Below are 15,876 nucleotides of genomic sequence, written 5' to 3'. Positions count from 1 at the left end.
AAACAAAAAAGCCGGGCGTGGTGGCACATGCCTTTAATCCCAGCACTTGGGAGGCAGAGGCAGGCAGATTTCTGAGTTCGAGGCCAGCTTGGTCTACAAAGTGAATTCCAGGACAGCCAGGGCTATACAGAGAAACACTGTCTCGAAAACAAACAAACAAACAAACAAACAAGTAACGATTTTGTGACTTGTATGAGTTTTTCTTTAAAGAAGAATGTCACAGCATAAGGACCTTCACTCCTCATTAGCATAATACATGAAGATTTTTTTATTGTTGTTGTTTTTTATCCTATTTTGAGGGGCTGGGAAGCTGGCTTGGTAGGTTAGAACACTTGCTACACAATCAAGAGGACCTGGTTGAGATCTGCAGCGCACACATAAAGGATGAACTGTTCACTGTCACCCCACTGCTCGGGGGCAAGGAGAGCAGAGACAGGAGGATCTCTGGGACTGCCAGCCAGGCTAAACAATGGTGGGTTCAGTGGGAGACTCTGCCTCAAGGGAATAAAGTAGATTGTGGTAGTGCAGGACCCTCAGATATACCACACACAAATATACACACATACCACACACATATATATACCACACACACATACCCCATACATACACGCATGACATACACATACCACACACACATATACACACCTACCATACACACATCCATACACCACACATGTACCACACACACTATACCCACATGACAGTCTGTACCAGCCTGATGTGAGATCACAACTACTGGAGGTTTATTTCCTTAACTTGTAAAATGGGGATGACGATTCACACCTTGCAAAGGTCGCCTGTAAACCTGCATGTGAGATTGGACTTTTTGGGGCTGAGACTGTAACTCAGCTGGCAGAGCACCTATCCACTGTGTTAATTACTTTTCTTGTAGCTGTGACAAAATACCCCGACACAAAAGCAACGCAAGGACAGGCTTTATTTAGTTTCACTTGTCGGGGCACAGGCTTTCATGGCTGGGAAGACATGGCGGCAGAGCTGGGAGGCAGTTATCACACACACACACACACACACACACACACACACACACACAGACCTCAGTTAGGGTGGGTCTTCCCATACCTCAACTAACATAATGTAGATGATTTCTCACAGGCATGCCCACAGGCTAACCTAATCCAGACATTCCTGGAGGCTTATCTCCTGGATGATCCTAGGCCCTGGCAAGTTGGCAATCAGTACTTGTCACAAGAAACTCAAAGCCCCTGCATCCCACACTGCAGGGTAAGCGGCATGGTGGTACACACCGGTAACCTCAGCTCTTGGGAGGTGGAGCCACGAGGATCAGAAATTCAAGGTCATCTCCAGCTGCACAGAGAGTTTAAGAGATCAGCCTGGAATATATTTTTTTAAAAGTCCTGGCACAGAAGAAACACTATTTATTCAATGGTCGTTTAGTACATACAATACTTGCTCTATCAAGACCATGTCGGTTTGCTACCACAAAAAGCTCCATTGAGATAGCTGAACACACAGAACTGGACGCACAGAGAAGGTTCTGCACCTATTTCTTAGGTTGTTCTGGCTTTGTCTCCTCTCCCATGGAATCGATGCTCACACTGATCCTTCTGTAGTTGGCGACCAGCAGCCTGGGAGCTGCGTGTTCAGCTGCGTGTTCAGCTGCGTGCTGATTGGTGTCGGTGGGAGTTCCTGATCTAAACACCGACTCGGGGCCTAGGTCTCAGTAGGCAATACATACTGTTCCTGGGGCTGCCCGGGGAAAGGAACAGACGCGTAATATTACCATTTGGTGACCTAGGAAGAAAGAGGTATCGGAAACAGGAAGAGATTCAATTAAGGTCATTATCTATGTACCAATGCGTTGGGGCAGGTAAGGTGGGCACAGGGATCTCCCAGCCTGTAGGAGTCAGCTGCTTAGAAGCACAGTGCGATCTCACAGGTCCTTGTGGGACAGAGAGAAACAAGATTTTGAATCTCAGTGTTATCAATTTCTGTCAAGTTTGGGACAAGATTTCAACATCTATAACTCACTTTTTTTTTTTTAAATCCACAAAACAAAGACATTTAACTTAGGATGTTGTAAATGGTAATTCTAGAAGACATTTGGTGACACACCAGGGTGCTCAATAAACAGTATCTTCTATTTATTTTCTCTCAGGGTCCAAAGCCTCTAAGAGGAAGTAACCGATCTACCTGTGTAACCAGACCAGGTCCCTGCATCACAAGTGCCCAAATAGCTTGCAGAGGACAGTTGTGGTCATTCGGAATCGTGCCTATTACTTTGCTTAAGAGGCTGTGTTTTAACTCCTCTAGATTTCCATTAAAAAAAAAATAGTCAAATGGTTCTGGAAGTTCTTAAAGCTCAAAGCAACTCTGCTTCTCTCAAGTGCTGCCGTGATGATCTAATACCTTGCCGAATTTCTCTTGCACAGAAAGGAACAAATACTTGATATTCATCTTCATTGTTTTCTGTGAGTAGGTTTCCTGTTATTTTTTTTTCCTTCTGTCTGGGGGAAGGGAGTAAAGGAAACTTTCTGGTTAACCCCCTCCTGTAGGGAACATGCTTGAAAAAATAAACAGAAGGAAAGGGCAGAGTTTCTCATCAAAGTCTTACCAGCAGAGTTCAGCTCTGGTATACTTAAGGATAGCATTAATACCCAGAAATCCATTCAATTACTCAATTAAAGTGATAGCTGAGCAAAGCACAAGGACAAATGGACCTCAGAGAATATACCTTTTAGGGGGAGGGTCCTTCACCTGCTCATATGAATAATGTAAGATAGGAAAACAGCTAAGCGACTGCAATCAGTTTGGGAATATGTGGAGAATTAAGAGAAGCCAACATTTAGAGAAGAGAAATCAAAGGAGGCTTAAAAAGTAGGAGTCAGTCCTTCGTTTTAGTCCTGAAGCACTTTTTTAGCATACTGACCTCCAAACACAAAGGAAGAAGGAGAACACTCTAGGTAGAGGAATTTATGGAAGCAAAGGGCAGGTCCTAGAGAGGGGCATGGACAGGGTTCACCAAGGTGAGAGGAGGTCCGTAGGTCCTTACCACCATTTTCCACTCAGCAATTGCATCATCATCATCATCATTATTATTATTCAGTATGCATCATTTTGTAAGCCTGCCTTAGAGAATGCCTGCTTTGATTTTTTTCCTATGCCACTTACCCTCCTTAGTAAGTATGCTGGTTAGTTGTTCTCAATTTGATACAAACTAGGGTCCTCTGGGAAGAAGGACCCTCAATCGAGGAATTGCCTCCATCAGATCAGACTGGCCTGAGGGCCACCCTGTGGGTCATTTTCTTGATTAATAATTGATGTAGGGGGGCTGGTGAGATGGCTCAGTGGGTAAGAGCACCCGACTGTTCTTCCGAAGGTCCAGAGTTCAAATCCCAGCAACCACATGGTGGCTCACAACCATCCGTAACAAGATCTGACTCCCTCTTCTGGTGTGTCTGAAGACAGCTACAGTGTAGTTACATATAATAATAAAATAAATCTTTAAAAAAAAAATAATTGATGTAGGAAGGCGTACTGCCAACTCTGGGCCAGTGGTCCTGGGTTGTGTAAGAAAGCAGGCTAGACTGCCAGGCAGTCTGCAGCATCCCTCCATGGTCTCTGCTTCTCTCTCTGCTTGAGTTCCTGCCTTGGCTTCCCTAATGGACTGTTAACTGTAAGCCAAATAAATCCTTTCCTTACCAACTTGGTTTTGGTTAGTGTTTTATCACAGCAACAGTAAGTAAACAAGTAACATATATTTTATGTAGGGGGAGGGACTGATTAGTTCATTAAAGGCAAATAGAAAATATGTCTTCAGAAAGAACTTAGGTGGTGAAACACACACACACACACACACACACCATTAATTTTTTTTTTAAATCAGGCATGTTGGTGCATTTCTATAATCCTAGCACTGTGTGTGTGTGTGTTTATGTGTGTGTGTGTAGAGGCAAGGGAATCAGGACTTCAAGGTCATTCATCGGGAGTTCAAGGTTATACAAGAATATATAGTAAGTTTGAGGTTAGCCTGAGCTTCGTGAGATCCTGCCTTTAAATTTTTCTTTTTGCCAGATAGTGGTGGCACATGCCTTTAATCTCAGCATTTGAGGGGCAAAGGCAGGCAGGACTCGGTGAGTTCTACCTATAAGTTCCAGGACAAGCCGGGCTACACAGAGAAACCCTGACTCAAAACCAAAACCAAAACAAAAAACAAACAACAAGACAATTATTTTCCTTGGCAGTGTTGGATATTATCAATAATAGTATTTTATATCTTTAGAAAATAATTACTATCACAACCAACAAAACATCAGAATACAAAAGGAATCAGGGAGGAAAATCAGTGTGGTGCAGGATATTTGATCACTCTGTGAACCCTGAGATTGTGTTATTTTTTTGAAAAATTCTGTTTTTAGTAGTGGTGTGGTTTAGCCTTAGCACACACCTTTAATCCTTGGGGCTGGAATACAGACATGCCCTTAGTACACACCTTTGATCCCGAACAATGAAGGTAAAGTTAGTTGGTAGAAGAAAGCACCCGTGTTTGAGAGTAATGTCTAATTTGAGTGTCAGACAAAGTGACGAATCAGAAAAAGATTTAATAGAATAGAATATGCCCAACTCTCTTGAGAAGAGAGAGGAAAAGAGACTGCTTAAGAGAGAGAGAGCAGCACAGAGAGAAAAAATAGGAGGCAGGTTTTTTTTTTTTTTTTCCGAGACAGGGTTTCTCTGTGTAGCCCTGGCTGTCCTGGAACTCACTCTGTAGACCAGGCTGGCCTCAAACTCAGAGATCTGCCTGCCTCTGCCTCCCCAGTGCTGGAATTAAAGGTGTGCGCCACCATGCTGCGATAGGAGGCAGTTTTAATGGGACAGTGGTACAGAGACAGTCTGCAGAGAGAACAAGCTTGACACAGGTGAAGACAGAATGAGCCAAAGAATTCGAAGGAGCCAGAAGATAAGAACAGATTGACAGAGATAGTCTGAAGTCAAGCAGAACATTTCAGGAGGAGCCTAGAAAGGCCAGATTAAATCAGTTAGCATGGAGAGAAGCTTTAAGCTAGAACAGCTGAGTTGAACTATCCAGTGAGAATCCACAAAGAACTAGAAAGGGTGAGCTTATTCAGCAGTAAGTCTCAGAGGCTGAAAACATCCTAGGCGAAGATTAGATTGTACGGAGGCTAGACGTTTCCAGGTCTAGACCTAGGTTAGCAGACTGAGGCAGTAAGTCTTGGAGACAATAATTACATCAGGAGAATAAAAGATACTTTTACATCAGTGTATTGTACCAAAGAACACATAGTTAAAAAAAGAGAAGGTAGAGCTCTCAAAGGCACCACCTGAACTGAGCATTCAAATGTATCCCTCATCCAATTGCCCTTCTGATATAATGTCCTAGGAAGTCCAAGGTATTATCTGCACACATTTGTGTGCACACATTTGTGTTGCTGTTGCTGCAGCTTTAATCGAAACTACGAGACGACTAGAACATGCCGTCATGTTTCAGACCTTGTCATCAAAGTAAACTGCTCAAAATTTAAGACTTAAGAGTCATGACAAAGAGATGCAAGGAATGGTCTTTGATTGGTCCTTGGGTTTTAAAGCAACTGGAACAACGTGATGAGATAATGTTTCCTTCAGGAGGTGTGTTGTACAGCCCAGTGTGTGTATGGACAAGTTCTTGAGAGAAAACTGGACATGCTGAGGTACTCAGGGTGGAGTATCACTATCTAAAATGACTTTCGGAGTTCAGGGATATAATGTGGTGGTAGAACACATTTCGTATGTGAAAGTCCTTGTAACTGGGCTGGAGGGATGGCTCAGCAGTTAAGAGCACTGAGTGCTCTTCTGGAGGTCCTGAGTTCAATTCCCAGCAACCACATGGTGGCTCACAACCATCTGTAATGGGGTCTGATGCTCTCTTCTGGTATGTCTGAAGACAGCAACAGTGTACTCACATATATACAGTAAATAAGATCTTTTTAAAAAATTGGAATTTATGTACGCACGTAAGTACACATGTGCGCACACATACAGAGAACTTAAAAACAACCAAATGTACCTGCTAGAATATAAAAAGATTAGGTGTAAACAGTGTTCTATATATAAATCTCAGATCTATGTATATGCAAGAACATAAATGTGGTCCAGTTACATACACCTCACCATAGATAGTTGGTGAATTTTGGTAAAGATACCATCATACCATTTTCTTAATTCTTCTACAGATGAAGTTCAGGACCTTTCACATACTTCATACACACCTTGCCACTGAGCAACAGCCCAGCCCTCTCTAGAGTAAAAATTTCAACATAATAAGTTAGTAAAACAAAACAAAAATAAAACATACATACACACACACACACACACACACACACACCCCATTTCTTTTCTTCTTCTAGTTTTCATAACTAAGAGAAGTCTGTGATGATTAGGACAGAGCTTCCAGCATCTTGCTTCCTTGTCTTTCCTGAGTCCTGTCTCTGGGCCTCTCCCACACCAGGCCAGCCCCACTAGTTAACACTCATGTAGGAAGACTGAGGGGGTCACCTCTCCCTCATGTTTTCAACTGGTCTCAGATCATCTTAGCTCTCTTTCTCAAGGTCAATCCATTCTATGCAGAAGCTACAAACTTTCGAGATAAAACACTTGTCTAAAATATTATTTTTTAAAAATAGGAAACCGTCTTAGCCGGACATTCAAAGCTCCACAGAATTCAAATCAAAAAGCTTTCAGGGGCCTTGACTCAGGGAAAACCAGGATTCTTGGCTTCAACACTGAAAAGAATTTCAGGGCAGCCAGTATGAGAAACAGAGTTGATGATTTTATGAAGGATATTTTAATATAGGCATAAGCATGAGGGTTAAGAGAAAGAGAGACACTCAAAGACACAGAGAGTAGGGAAAAGTAAGACATCTCCAAGTGTAGGTACACACTTTTCTCAAAGAGAGTAAGCCAGTGCTCTAGATTAGTCATATATACCCTTTTGATTGCTAAGAAGTGGCCTTCTCCCTTTTGATAAAGAGATACTTGAAGTGGCTCCTAAGAGGCCTTGGGTGGAACTATATGATCTGACAAGGTAAAAGCAGATGCTACTAGTATAGCATAAGGACTTCAGTACGTGTCTTTTTCCTGTAAATAAGGTTTCTAGTACAATTACTAGAAAACTGCAGGTTCATGGCCAGGAAGAGAAAAGGCCTTAGGCAAATGTTAACTGTGCCAGCAAAGGCTGTAACTGGACTCCACCCCACCCCTTAAGTACCAAGATTTTCCCTGCCTTTCTATCCTGCCTCACTTAGACTCTCAGACGCGACCCTGGGTTCAACCTCAGGGTGTTTGTGAACCAGAACTTTGCATGGCTGCCTCAGTTCAAACGTTCCATCTTGGAGTAGCTGCTTGGAGCCACCCTCTTCCAGACAGCTTGCTTCCCAACCTGGCTCCTCAGACATCCTGTCAGCCTGTTTGCTTTCTTCATATCGCTGATATATCACTATCTGGAATGACTTTTACTCATTTTCAGGTCAGTCCTTTGGGTTGGGTGTCTTCTCTACCTCTTTCAGCAAGGAGCCCCATCTATCCCGAGTTCACGGTATCTCTAGGATTTACAGCACACATGACATATTTGCTTAGATATGTGTTTATTTTTGCAGTGTGGGGAATCAAACTTGGGGCTCTACCTCAGAGCTCCTTCCCCAACTCTCTGAGTCAATACTGTGAATAAAAACTCCTCTATGTGGTCGTGGGATCAAGCCCTCTGTTGGTGAGCGAGCTTCCCTTTGCAGGTCCCTTCAGTTCCTCAAAAACAAAACAAAACAAAACAAAACAAAACAAAACAAAACGCAGAAAGTTTGCCCGTGGGAGTCTCTGGTGACTAAGAACCATCCCCCACGACCAGCTATGTCATACCCACCCATATGCATTCCTAAAACTAGAATTATTTTATGATTTTTTTTTAAATTTATTTTACTTTGTTTTTTCGAGACAGGGTTTCTCTGTATAGCCCTGGCTGTCCTGGAACTCACTTGGTAGACCAGGCTGGCCTCGAACTCAGAAATCCGCCTGCCTCTGCCTCCCAAGTGCTGGGATTAAAGGCATGTGCCACCACCGCCCGGCTCAGTTTTTTTATTTTTAAAAGTTCTCTTAGCCACTTCCTCTCCCCCCCCCCCGCCGCCCCCCCTCCCAGATTTATTTATTTATTTCATGTATGTGAGTACACTGTCGCTGACTTCAGACACTGTCTTCTTTGTTGCTGGAGATCCTGGGTCTCTTATGCAAGAGCATGGGGTTCCAAAAAGGTGGGGATGCAGTGGCAAGAGGCTGGGGTGAGCTGGAGAGAATTTCTAGCAGAGGGTCAAGACTCATTGGCTCATTTGTGGCTGAAAAGAATTTGGAATAGACCTTGGGAGAAGAATCTGAAGCTCCTGGGCAGAGGGCGCTCCCCTTCAGCAGCTAGAGAAGCAGCTGAAGGACTGCGGCAGTAATCAGCGTGCAGTAATCAGCGTGAGTTTGATTGGAGAGAGCTGAGACTCCTCTCCGAGGGGATGTTCAAGTGTTGAAAGTGGGCGCAAGACTGCTGCAGAAATACCTGTGTGGTGAGCAGAAGGAGCTATGAGCACTCTAATGCTCTCCAGGCCCTTGTAGTGAGAAGTGACCTTAGAATGACCTGCCAACCTGCTTCGGATGTTCTTTGAGGCTCTATATGATGAGGATGTGGCTAAGGAAGATACCTTCTACAGCTGGGAGAGCAGCCGAGGACCCTGATGAACAGCAGGGCAAGGATGTGGCGCTTAATTCTATCACAGCATTCTTCAATTGGCTTTCTGAAGCGGAGGAAGGAGGATGAGGAGGAGTCTGATCACAACTGATGGCGGGTGGGGCAGACTTGAAGCCAAGGACGAGTTGATGGCCCAGCCAGCCGCCTGGACTGCAGGGTTTGGGGCTGCTTGGGCAACCCCCCCCATGCTGCCAAATGTCTCTCCCCCCCCACCCCCCAGGGCACAGAGATATACATAAAGTCTTGAAATTTGGTGTGTCTTTTAGGGGTGCGGGGCACTACCGCCTGCCTCTAGGGTCCTTTTATTTTTTCTGAACTCACTCTTGGGACTGCAGTCCTCACTATTGGAGCCATATGCCCCAGTCCATCCCTGCTGCTGCCTGGGCAGGGGAAAGGGGGTCCTATAATTATTAAACATGAATTTAATAAAAAAAGACTTCTTTCTTTCTCTCTTCCTTCCTTCCTTCCTTCCCTCCTTCCTTTCTTTTTTTTTTTTTATCTGAGACAGGGTTTCTCTGTATCCTGGAACTCACTCTGTAGACCAGGCTGGCCTCGAACTCAGAAACAGGCCTGCCTCCACCAGGATTAAAGGCGTGGGCCACCACTGCTTGGCTTTATTTATTTATTTCATGTATGTGAGTATACCGTAGCTGTCTTTAGACACACCAGAAGAGGGCATCGGATCCCATTACAGATGGTTGTGAGCTACCATGTGGTTGCTGGGAATTGAACTCAGGACCTCCAGAAGAGCAGTTAGTGATCTTAACTGCTGAGCCATCTCTCTAGCCCGATAAAGGTTTTTTATTATTATTACTTCTTAAAGTTTGGAGACATAGAAGGCCAACAGCCCTATGAAGTTAAAATTAGATTTGAGAACAAAATATCTGTAGTATTTGGTTAGTGTTGATTTTATATTCTCACCACTTGAAATAAAAGTCTCAGGAAGGGCTAGAAAGACAGTTCAGTGGTTAAGAGTACTTGCTGGTCTCGTGGAAGACCTCAGTTCCATTCCCACTGGCCCATACCGGAGCCTACAACTATCTGTAACTCCATTTCCGGGGGATCTGACACCTTGTGGCCTCCACAGGGGTTAGGCACAAATGTGGTTCACATACATAATAAAGAACTCATATGCATAAAAGATTAAAGTAAAATGAATCTTAAAAGAAGAATCAGAGCTAGAAGGTCAATTCATTACTACAATGGATACTTGGTACTTAAGAAGAAATTAAGAAAAAAAGTCAACTTGAGTCTCTTTCTCTCTACATTATTCATATATATCCCACCCCATACCAAAACCATGTACTTCATCCTCAGACGGCTACAACTTACTCAAATTCATATGAGTTATTCTCTTTGGGTAGGCAAGGCATGTTCTTCCCAACACACCTGCACAAGGTCTCCAACTGTCTTCTAACAATGTCTCTATGTCCTAGTCTGTGAAGGTTTCGTATCAGTCAGGCATGGTGACACATGCCTGAACTCCCGGGCACCTTCAGGCAGAGGCAGGAGGACTGTGAGATCAAAGCTGGCCTGGGCTATACAGCAAACCTCTGTGGGGGTGGGGATGGGAGTGGGGGAGGGGGAAGATCTCACAAAACATAAAAGGAATGTGTGAAATACACCATTTAATAAACAATTATATGGTAAACAGCCATGTAGGGGAAAAAAAGCCTACACCCAAGGGAAAAACAGAATGCTTATCAATAGGCCATGGAATATTGCCTAGAGATAATAAGTAGTCAGACCAAAAACACAGCGAGACTGCTAAGAACATTCATTAGCTCAGGAATCAGGTGGCCTGTGACCGAGACCTGGCTTAGCAGATACCTGGAATAAATGAGGAAGCCATCCGGAGCCTTAGCCTTCCGACGCCTCAAAGAGGGAAACAGTAGCTGTCCATGCATTCTGTGAGGACCAAACTATAAAACTCACACTGCAGGAGGCATGGTGCCTGGGGATGGCGGCTGTTATTAATTACCCTTCTTGTTGAGCTCCAGCTCTGGTGCTGACAGGCACCCACTCATTTCTCGGTTTCACCAGGGTCCCTCCCAGAAGGATCTTGCTTCATACACAGGTCCTGAGCAGCTTATAGCTTTACTCACGCAGAACAGGTGTCCTCTGAGAAACTGCCCCACAGAGTCCACCATAAATGTGTCCAAGGAAACTGCCTCACGCTGACAGCTGACAGGGTGCCTCCCTCCTTATTACTAGGTGGCCATAATAGAGGCCTTTCAGGCCAGGCCAGCAGCCACTCCAAACTGAGGTGCCCTTAAACGAATACCAGACATTGAGTTCACTCACTAGACTGGCACAGTGGAGTGGAAATATTTTAATCTCCCCTTCTTCTCTTCCCTCTAAACCCTGGTACTAGTGATTTAAGCCTTGGAGAGGAATGTGCTTGCTTCACAACAGCAGCTGGCTAGGTTAGAGACAGACACGGTGCTCAGAGGCACCTTGGCTTTGGGGATACTGATTAAGTGTTATTCCATAACAGCTAATGAATGTGCACTCAACTAGAATGGTTTCATGGAGATGGTAATAACTTGTCATTTTACTGAGACTTGCTTGATGCCTCGGAATACAGTATGTTTTGGGGGGCATGCTTCCCCAAATTATAATAGGGCACTAATATTATTTTTATTTTTCATGCAATGCTGAGGAGAGAGGGCCTTATGAATATTGGTGAGCATCCTGTCACTGAAATATATCCCGAGCCCTGATTTTACTCCCTACAAACTATATTTATTTATTTTCTCGGTATGCGTATGCCCACACTCATGCCCGGGCTTGTGTGGAAGTCAGAGGTCAAGCTGTGGGAGTTGGATCTCTCTTCTCACCACGTGGGTCCCAAGGTTCCATCTCAGGTTGTCAGGTTTGGTGGCAAGTGCCTTAAGTCAGATACATAGGAAGTTTCAGGCTGTCCTGAGCTCCAAGGAGCCCTACCACCTCTCTCATCTCTGCTTTTACTTTTGGACGGAGAGACTCATTAGGTTGCCTAGGCAGGCCTTGATCTTGTGATCATCTTGCCTCAGCCTCTGGAGCAGCTAAAGAAAGTACTATTTATTATGACTCCAAATGTGGTGAAGGTTTTACTGAGGGGCAACACTGAGATCTGATAAGGTTTCTCTGTGTAGCAGTGGCTGTCTTTGAGCTCAGAGAGATATGCCTCTGCCTCTGCCTGCTGCCTGCTGCCTGCTGCCTCTGTCTCTGCCTGCTGCCTGCTGCCTCTGCCTCTGCCTCTGCCTCTGCCTCTGCCTCTGCCTCTGCCTCTGCCTCTGCCTCTGCCTGCTGCCTCTGCCTCTAGAGTGGTGGGGTTAAGGCTGTGCTCCATAACACTCAACTTTTATTGTTGTCGTTGGTCAGCCTTTGTTTTTAAATCTTAGTGATTTGAAAAAAAACAAATCTAAGTATGGATCTTCTAATTAAAAAAAAAACTTGCTTTGTTTTGGGATAGAATGAATTTTAATTGAACATTATTTAATATTCAAGAGTGGATAATACGACCAAACTAGTGTGAGTTGCCAAAAAGGATTCTTTGGTTAGAAAAGTATTTGCTACAAATTACGATTATATAAGTGAATAAATTGATCATGGTGTCCTTTAGCATACAACTTGTTTTGTTTTAGTATTGAGGAGTGATGTGCTTTAGACTGGGTTTTCTCCCTAGACACCTTGTCAGCACAATATTAGAAGCTGTGAAAAACCACAGGTTTAGATCTTTCCATATCATAATATTATTTGAAAAAGTAATCTGAATCAAATGGAAACAGTATACAGTATCTTAACAGAAAACATAAGAAGCTGACATTTTTACAATGGAAAATGACCACCTACTGCCAATTTCATATAGCTCGACTTATCTTCTTAAACCTGGAATTCCTATTAAGTAGTCACTAGAAGGCAGGTCTCATGGCAGTGGGGGTGTCGCTGCTCTGAGCAGAGCAAGCATTTAGAAAACTAGTTCCTGGCTGGAAATGTAGTCCAGCAGCAGAGCAGGGACATGAGCAAGCGCAAGGCTCTCGGTTCAATCCCCACCCCTGGAAGACACACAGCTGGGAAAACTGGAAGGAGGAGGAAGAGGAGGAGAAGGAAGAAGGGAGGGGAAGGGAGGGAAAGAAGATGACAAAGAGGAAGAAGCCGTCTTCTTGACAGATGGATGTGGCCAAGCAAATAGGAGGGCGTGGTGCAGCTGTAATGTGGCACTGGGGAGGTAGAGGCAGGAAGGTTGTAAATACATTACAATAAATAATCTTCCTTCAGATGTAAGGTGCCTTTCTGTACAAGTTTAGAGTGGGAATAGGAGAAAGTATTATACACATATTATCATCTTGAAATGACAAAAAATGTCTACTCAAAATCTTACGCACGCCTTTAATCCCAGCACTCTGGAGGCAGAGGCAGGCAGCTTTCTGAGTTCTAGGCCAGCCTGGTCTACAGAGTGAGTTCCAGGACAGCCAGGGCTACACAGAGAAACCCTGTCTCGAAAAACAAAACCAAAAAAACAGAGTTTGAAAATGTATGTTCATACTAAAACTTATGCATGAATTTTCACAAATAGTAGTCTTTAGAACAGCCCCAAAGGAGAAACAACCTCGATTTTCCAACAACTGGTAAAATGATAAATAAAATGTGGTATAACTGTGCAATGAAATACTACTCATAAAAAAGACTAAGGTACTAAATACATGGGCTGGCATGGGTGAATCTTGAGAAGAAAGCATGCTAAGTAAAAGCCAGACACACTGAACTCATGGATGGCGTTACCCATTCATATAAAGTGTCTAGAATAGGCAAGTCAACCGAGATAGAAAATACACTAATAAGTCAGGCAGTAGTGGTGCACACCTTTAATCCCAGCACTTGGGAGACAGAGGCAGGCGGATGGATTTCTGTGAGTTTGAGCTCAGCCTGGTCTACAAAGTGAGTTCCAGGACAGCCAAGACTGTTACAGAGAAACCTTGGGGGGGTGGGAGGGAGAGAAAGAAAAGAAAAAGTCAGGGGCTGGAAACAGAAAATGACTATTAATACATATTGGGTTTCAAATGAAAATGCTCTGGAATTAGAACATGGTAACAATGGTTATACAACCTTGCAACTGCAAAAAAAAATATTAAGCACACACTATATTTTAAATAACAATTTTTATCTTAAGTGTACAGGTAATTTGCTTGTATGTATTGTCTATGTACTACTTGTGTGCCTACTGCACAAGGAGGCTAGAAGGTGTCATACCCTCCAGAACTGGAGTTACGACGGTTTATTAGCTACCGTGTGGTGCTGGGAATTGAACAACTAGAGGAGAAGCCCGTAGAAGAGTAGCTACTGTGTCTAACCACTGAGCCGTCTCTCCAGGCCCCAGGAATACACTTGGCAAGGTATATGAACTAAGGATGAAATCCTAAGGCTTCAAACATGGCAGGGAGGTGTTCTGGGGACAAGATGCATCCCCAGTCAATTTATATTTATTTTTAAATAGGAAAAACACCACTATCACCACCACCACCACCTCCAAACCTATGAGATCCTCTTCAAAACAGAGCGAAATACTCAATAAGATAATAGTCAGGTGTTTACAAAAATGTTTCCTTGTGTAATTATAATCCGAGTTGGAACGTTTGGAAATATTAGCAATCCGGCAGCTAACATTAAGAGGATTAACCTGGCTTCCTTGGGGTGAATATCAATTTAATCTACATCAATCAAAAACTACAGTCACATTGAAATAATTATAGCGATGACTTCATGAAAGATTACTAATTAGATTAAGAATCTATTAAGGCTGTCATCATTTAAATTTTTACTTCCGGAAGTACTGAATTGTGCTTTAAGATTTAATGCAAAGGAGAACCACACCTGTAGCTACTTAAAGGCAGAAAGGAGCATGGGATTGGACTAAGATGTATTAGCAATGCAGACATTCAGGACTGGAACACAAAAGGAAGCAGGGCTTGCGAAATTTAACTATCTTCGGTGCAGATAGTTAACTAACAAGAACTAAAATCTCTATATCGTAGAGTAAAATGAATATGAAATACAACAAAATCGCACACACACGCACAAGTCTGTAACAACAGAGTTATAGACAGAGTAAAAAAATACAACCCTTAGCAACCAGATTGGTTTTGCTTGTTTTGTTTTGAGCCAAGAAAGAATACCGAAACGGCTTTAAATCCCTTTAGAGTAGCCTCAATCACACCGTAGTTACGTTTCGTGCATGCGTGGACAAGGACCCTGTGGCCTGGGGATTCCGTGTGACTCACACAGCTACAGTAATCTCTCTTCATTTTAACCACTCCAGACCAGAGGGTAGTCTTTTTCCGAATCCTCTGAATCGGAAGGTGCTAGTAATAAGCACTTCTGAAAAAAGTCCACTCTTTCGCTGGACCAAGCATCGGGTACTGTTTTCCACCAGACATTTAATCAAACCTGGCAGCAGAACACAGTAGGAAGAGAACTCAGACCTTCTCATCAGCCTCCAGGCGCCCTTGGACCCTCTCTGAGTAGCAGCACAACAGCTCCCTCCTGACCTCTGACTCTCCTCCCGGAACCAACACCCCACAGGGGCCCTGAAGCAGGCGTATCTCCGAGCACACCCAAAATGGTCTAGGATCACCCCATTGCCTCCACGATCTTGAGACCCTTCTCTCCGCACGCCCCCGCCCCTCTCCAGGCAACGTCGGTGCTGTTCCTTTAACTCGGCTTGCTCTGGGTGGTGAGCCCTGCCCGGTCCTCCCGCCTCCTTCTCCGTCGCTCCCTCCCCCTCCCATCGGAGTTTCAGGTGAATGGGTCACCGAGGGAGGAGGCTGGCCACGCCACACCTCGTCGCTAGTGCCCACCTCCCGGCCCCTCTTTCCTTAGGCGACAGCGGTGGAGTTGCGGGAGAGCGGTCCAGCGCACGGAGCAACCGGCTAGGGGCTCGGCAGGTGGGTCCCAGCGCACAGCCCCGGGCGGGTTCGGCCAGAAATTGGTGCGCATGCCCGGGGGTAGGGGGTGGGGGAAGCGGAGGACGGTCCTCCTGGCTCAGTTGAACTGTGGATTGGCAGCGCGGGCGGCGGCAGGTGCACCGGCCAGGTGAGCACCTTGGGATTCCGGCCGCCAAGGTGGGTGCGAGGCAGGTGCGG

General features: G+C 44.5%; 1 protein-coding gene and 1 pseudogene across 5 annotated transcripts in view; both read left to right on the top strand.

Moving 5' to 3' along the window:
- On the top strand, window positions 8,217-9,021 carry Gm8847 (predicted gene 8847; annotated as a pseudogene).
- A 6,502-nt stretch (window positions 9,022-15,523) lies between these two features.
- Window positions 15,524-15,876, top strand: part of Ocln (occludin) — a 56,215-nt gene continuing 55,862 nt past the window's right edge. For 2 of the 5 annotated variants that reach the window (NM_001360539.1, NM_001360536.1), the window contains exon 1: window positions 15,524-15,678. In NM_001360539.1, the coding sequence (NP_001347468.1) occupies window positions 15,538-15,678 (141 nt within the window). In that variant the 5' untranslated portion in view covers window positions 15,524-15,537. Of the gene's footprint in view, window positions 15,679-15,743; window positions 15,871-15,876 lie in introns of those variants that run through there. The other 3 variants (NM_001360538.1, NM_001360537.1, NM_008756.2) reach the window with 3 other exon arrangements.

This window comes from Mus musculus, chromosome 13, assembly GCF_000001635.26.
Source record: "Mus musculus strain C57BL/6J chromosome 13, GRCm38.p6 C57BL/6J".
Taxonomy (NCBI): Eukaryota; Metazoa; Chordata; class Mammalia; order Rodentia; family Muridae; genus Mus; species Mus musculus.
The sequence above is the reverse complement of the archived record's forward strand: the minus strand, read 5'-3'. Positions and strand labels throughout refer to the sequence as shown.